This window comes from Malaya genurostris, chromosome 2, assembly GCF_030247185.1.
Source record: "Malaya genurostris strain Urasoe2022 chromosome 2, Malgen_1.1, whole genome shotgun sequence".
Taxonomy (NCBI): Eukaryota; Metazoa; Arthropoda; class Insecta; order Diptera; family Culicidae; genus Malaya; species Malaya genurostris.
The window spans coordinates 33,727,612-33,733,510 of record NC_080571.1 but is presented as its reverse complement, the minus strand read 5'-3'; the positions used below and the strand labels follow the sequence as shown (position 1 = coordinate 33,733,510).

The 5,899-nt window shown below is 37.1% G+C and overlaps 1 protein-coding gene across 1 annotated transcript; it reads left to right on the top strand.

The window, feature by feature from the left end:
- Positions 1 to 3,319: 3,319 nt before the first annotated feature.
- LOC131431616 (dolichyldiphosphatase 1-like) lies at positions 3,320 to 5,591 on the top strand. Its single transcript, XM_058597438.1, has 4 exons — positions 3,320 to 3,608; positions 3,680 to 3,780; positions 3,848 to 4,026; positions 4,088 to 5,591. Exons 1-4 carry the CDS (start codon positions 3,512 to 3,514, stop codon positions 4,446 to 4,448), a joined length of 738 nt encoding a protein of 245 aa, XP_058453421.1. The 5' UTR covers positions 3,320 to 3,511; the 3' UTR covers positions 4,449 to 5,591.
- Positions 5,592 to 5,899: the final 308 nt, after the last annotated feature.

Here is a 5,899-nt window from a genome sequence, read left to right as displayed (position 1 = left end):
TTCGGTAATTCAACTGATTACTGATCGTTCGATAATAAAAATTTGGTTGAACTGTCAAACAACTACCGAACAGCTCTGTAAACCAAATGGAATCATCTAACGAATAGTTCGGTAATTATTTTGTTTTCATTGTTTGATAAAATTGTGAATTCAAATGGATTTTCGGGTTTAAAAACACAAATTTTCAACTTACGATTGTGTTTCTCGGATTTGGATATTTTTCACAGAAACGAGTGAAGGAAATTAGAACGAGTACGGTTTTATCGACGACACGACCTGCCACTCGTCTATAAAAACTGTATCGCAAATTTAACTACCCCCCAGTAACTGGTAAAGTCAAATCGAAAACGCTAGTAAAAATATTTAAACTGGCAGCACAAGTTAATATATTATTGATTTTGAATAACAGTTACCATGGCTTTGGTTACTGCATGATGAAGGTTAGATGATAAACAAAATTAACTGCGGATCGGTTATTTAATTACGGAAAATTTTAATGGATTTACCGACTGTAACGAGTAGAAGATCCTCTTCTAACGATAAGTAAAAACTGAGAGGGATACAGCCAGGAGTTGAAATGCGAATGAAATCAGTTGTTTTAGATTGTTACTATATCAGTTATTGAAGTCTTTTATAAAGCGGTTTCTACTGTTTGCCAAAGAGAAGTAAGTATTTCATATCTCAATTTTTCTTTTACAATAACTGAAATTCGTTGCAGCCAGGTCTAACATTTCGACCGTAGTGGACATTATGACGCATAACCCACTGCTGAGTTGGAACAGTTGTGTTATGACAGCTCGGCGCAAACCGATGAGAAAGACATGGATATGACCTACAACGAGCTGAGCGTGGCCAGGCGACAGCGGAGTGCGCTGCGGTTCCCACATTTTTCTCCAGATTCCTCCAGTAACCCTAGCGATTCTAACACCGGTACCTCACGCCAAAAATCAACAACCCAGAAGATGGGGTTTCTTGTACTGGGCTAACAGTTCAAGTGTATTGATGAATAGCTGGAAGTAGTTAATTCGTCGGGAAACGATAAAACGACCGGTCTGGTTCATTGACCATAGGAAGTGTCTATCATCCATTTCAATTGGAACGGATCGCTGAATGAGTCCTCCCGCTACGATGAATTGAATTGTATTCGGAATACCGCCAGCGAGACTACTCTTATGGTAATTGTTTCAATACATCAACGAGAGCGAGAAATACTGCATCTTAGTCAGTTTTCCGTTATCGGAGGAAATTTTTGTTTTTGGTTAGTGACCTAGTGAATTATCTTCGATAGAGGAATCTACAGAAAAAGTCTTGTGTGCAGGGTTACTTCGATATAGATAAAACTACGGAAGAGTGGCAAATAATATTGGGCGCAGAAAGTTGGGTGAGCATTGGCCATGAATCTAAACATCACGCGAACAATTATGTATATCTCTATCTAATTACTTTTGTTATATTAGAAATAAATGCATATTTATGATGTTCAAAGGTTGTTTCATTTCAATCGAGTTCAATCCAATGCAGTTCTGCTTAGTTATCAAAAAAATCCGTCGTTTGCATAAAATTTAACACTAATGGAACGAGGATTCCACTGCTTCCTCAAAATGTTTGTTTATTTATGTTGGGGCTCCTTGGTAACTAGTTCGTAGCAACTTAAACAGTGTTGCTCGAGAAGATTATTTTTATCATTAACAAGGGGTCTCCATATTTTTGGTAACTGGCGGTAAATCGTTAACGGACAATATTAATGCTGATTTTCCTTCGGAGTGCCTGGTCGTGTCGTCGGTTTTATTGCCCTAAATATCGACGAAAAATCTATTCGACCTACACTATACACTTGCTGAAAACTTTAAACGCTGTTTGACATCTAGTGTTTACTACAATCAGTTTTGACAGAAGTACGTTAATTAGAAGACAATTTTACCATACGACTATTTATATTTTTTGTATGAAAAGTAATATTATTTACAGAATTCTGTAATGAAAACATGCGTAAATCAGATTGTCCGGTAAAAATTTGCAAGATTTTTGTAAAATGAAATTCTTGTACCGAAACATCGGTTATTTCTAATGATTACCGTAAGTTTTCGTCGAAAAAATTACCGAACAACAGAATCAAATCTTAGTTTGCAAGTAACCAATAAGCAAACAAATGTTGCTTATTAGCCATATATACACATATAGAAAAACTGATATTGAACCACAAAAGAATTTATAGAAGTTCAATTTTGCTGTAATAATCCAGATTGATCGCTTGATTTCTGCATTAGTAATGCTATTACTACAACAAAAAACAGATGTACAGGCTCGCAAAAGAGATGTGTGTAAAATTTTGAAAATGCAGCGTGGCAAAAACATGCAGATGTCACCGCGATCGACATTAGTTTGGGTGCCGAACTCACATCCCGGTGCTATTGTGGGTGCTACATTCACTTCACGCAATTTTTTTCTGTTTTGCTGTTGGTTAAAATGACAAGCTTATTTTATTTAGGGATTAGCCTTATTTTGTGCTAGGGCACATAACTAATTTCACTATCTTTACGTTTCGTTTTAGACTCGTCAGTGCAGAGCAGTCTAAATTGAACTACTATGTGCTAACTTAAACAGTTCAACTTGAATCTTTAGGGAACGTTTTGAAAGATTGCAGCGAATAGGCGAGTAGATGGAAGTAGTGAAAAATTTTGTTCGAGCCTGTATATCCGTTATTTATGCTATTATAGAAAACAATATACAATTCCGTACGATTTTTACAAAAAGTATCACTAGGCTTTGTAGCTTTTGAAGTATTACAATAATCGATGAGAATTTGCAGATAGAAGCCCAATATGCGAAATTATGTACAATATACTTCGGTTAGCATTTTGTACCGCTTAGGCTAGAACAAAACCAATGGTTGGTTGTTGCAAACCACTATAGATATACTCGTTTTCGGTCTAGCCTTTAGAAAGGGTATTGCATCTCGGTGCAATATCCAAAAAGTCGTTACATAAATAGTGTAAACTTTGCGTCTACTTGGCGGTTCAAATTTAACTGTTAGGCGGAGATGGCCTGCTTTAAGCACTGATGAGCCCAAGGCGAAACGTGAAGAAAGAACTATAGATCATTGTTTCAAATCAAAATTTCGGGTTGATCAAATCAAAAATTAAAATAATCCGAGAACATCTGATACAAAATATGTAAGTGGGTCGAATTTTCCTGCGAGTACCAATTTCAAATATAGTATTTCTTCGTGCATCATATACGAATTGTGTGAACGCGTTCCTCGATGAACAATTTTTATTTAGCTTAACACCCTGTTCTATTGAAGTTTGCCATCCAGAAAAGTGACAACACAGCTTCTTGAGTCGCTGGGTAGCGCTACCCCACCACGACCCCACATGCAAACCAACCAATCGCGAAGCACTACACACCGAAAAAGGATCAGACAAAAAACGTTCTGCCCTCGGAAGGAATCATTCGCATCAGCAGTATAAGCAAATGTCAAAACAAAAATAAATACAAACTTCCGATAAAAATGTCGTCCTCGGACACGGAATCGACTCTGCACGCTGCGGCATATAATATTTCTAATTGGCAGCCAATAACTCTTACGCTTGTGGAATATCCTAGAGGTACGTATCCTTTTGCAATGCAAGACAATTGTAACATACCGATGTATATTTTTTTATTATTTTCATTACAGATGATCTCCTGGGCAAGCTACTTGCATGGATCAGCTTAGCACCGTTAGGTATCGGTGCCGGCTTCGTGGCACTAATATTGTTTAGACGAGATTTACATACCGTAAGTTTGTATCGGTCGATACAATGATATGCAATTTTAATAACTGGACTACTTGCTTCAATTCTAGATTGTGTTTTTCGTGGGCACTCTATTTAATGAAGGAATCAACATATTGCTAAAACATTGGATTCAAGAACCTAGGCCAGTGAATCGATCACAGATCTGGACTGAATACGGAATGCCATCTAGTCATTCACAGTGCATGTGTTTTTTTGCACAGTACGTACTGCTCTTCATTTTTATAAGGTACTATTTAAAGTTTGCTTTGAATTAAGAATTGAATTTAATGTTGTAATATTTTTTGAAGACTGCATCATATGAACAACAACAACGCCCGGATAGAACGATTAGTACGGTTGCTTGTCTTGCTCGTGTGCTGGGCGATCACTTTGCTTGTTTGTGTTGGCAGAATATATCTCCAGTATCACAGTCTGCGGCAAGTGCTGGTTGGTGCTTTTGTTGGTATGGTTGTCGGTACGCTTTGGTTCATGCTCACACACTGTGTCCTGACGCCTTACTTCCCGATGGTGGTTTCGTGGCGAGTATCGGAACTGCTTCTTCTGCGGGACACAACACTGATTCCAAACATTCTTTGGTTCGAGTACACCGTCACACGACAAGAGGCAAGAGCACGTGCCCGTAAGTTGGTCAGTATGAAATCCCAGTGACGTTTTTGGTCACCCTTATCGGACTGCTTCTACGCTCGGCGATATGTTAAATAGTAGCTATAGTGGTACGACGCAGTCAGACTCAACAGCAACTGCAACATTCTTACGAAGTACTTCCGAGTGCAAGCCGTAAGTTTATCATTACCACAATCTCACATGCATCGTGTAGTTGGAACAAGAAACATACGCACAGAAATTATACCTTAGGAAAATAAAATGTTGGAAAGGAAAAAAACAATAGCAGACACAAACACTTAAATGTGTCCCTTGACCGAAGATAGTAAATTTTTCTTGGTTTGTTTGTTTCTTTGGTCACTATTAGTATCAGTCGTTTTGGTGTTTTCATGACTGTTCTCGTAATAGAGTTTAAACTGTAACACTTAAAAGAATGCTAATTCTAAAACGTTTAACTCTTAATTTACCCATGTTTATCATATATTATTCAATTTTGTTGAACTATTGTTTTGAACTCCTTAATGAGCCATTTTTAGTTGATTTGTTCTGAAAGCATGCCTCGAACTAGGCATATTTTTGCACTGATGTTTGGAAACAACAAAGAAAATAGCTGATAAATGTGCAGTCAAAGTTTTAGTTTTTGAAAGTGCTTTATGTTGTGCTCATAAAATACTCGTAGTTTTGTTTTGCTTCTTAAGAACTGTAGTACTGATTTCATTAGGTGTTTGATTTGCATAAACTGAACACATTCCTTAAGGTAATTTTTGGCAAATCAAACCTTAGTCTGATCCATCGTTAATTAGGCAAATGATACAATAGAAATTGTGCGGATAACTTTCGTGATAGACAACAGTAGTTGAACGGTACAATCACGCTTTTTTGATTGGTATAAATTGTGCAACGGAGTGTTAAATGGCTGCGATTCTTAGGCAAACGAAGAAAAACATTTATTACTGTAGCCAAAATGACACGATGCAGGACAACATACGTTTTTTCTCAATTCGGTCAAAATCCGTAAACGGACGATAGGAACTGTTATCATCAACGGAGAAGAAGCATTACATTTCCGCGAATAGGATTTTTGCTCTCACCAGTCGGAGTATAATGCGTAATAATTGTAACAGTTATTGACTGTAGGTGTAATCCTCAAGAGGCATTCAATAAACGTAAGACAAGACTTCAGAACAATGTTTGAACTTATTTATGATGATAATTCCTTGATATAATTCAGCGAATATGTTAAGAATTCTAATGGTTTCGCGGGTCCGATGCATAGTCATAAAAAATTGCATTTCTGATTCATTCATCTAATGTGTTATTCGATTGAAGCCAACACTAAACCAGTTTCAACTCCAATTACTGTCAAATCCTTACATTTGCTTCAAACGAAAGCGCCGTAAGTGATTGTAAGAAACATTTCAGACGTCAAGTGAAATTGATTTTTTATAATTATGGACCTAGTTGACCCAAGTGGAAGTCGGGATGTTCGATAAACA

What these genes read in the sequence shown, in the direction of transcription:
- LOC131431616 (XM_058597438.1), top strand. Translation starts at nt 3,512, where the DNA reads ATGTCGTCCTCGGACACGGAATCGACTCTGCACGCTGCGGCATATAAT. An exon ending in TTAGACGAGATTTACATACC is followed by an intron (nt 3,781 to 3,847) that starts GTAAGTTTGTAT and finishes CTTCAATTCTAG; the next exon opens with ATTGTGTTTTTCGTGGGCAC. An exon ending in CTGCTCTTCATTTTTATAAG is followed by an intron (nt 4,027 to 4,087) that starts GTACTATTTAAA and finishes TATTTTTTGAAG; the next exon opens with ACTGCATCATATGAACAACA.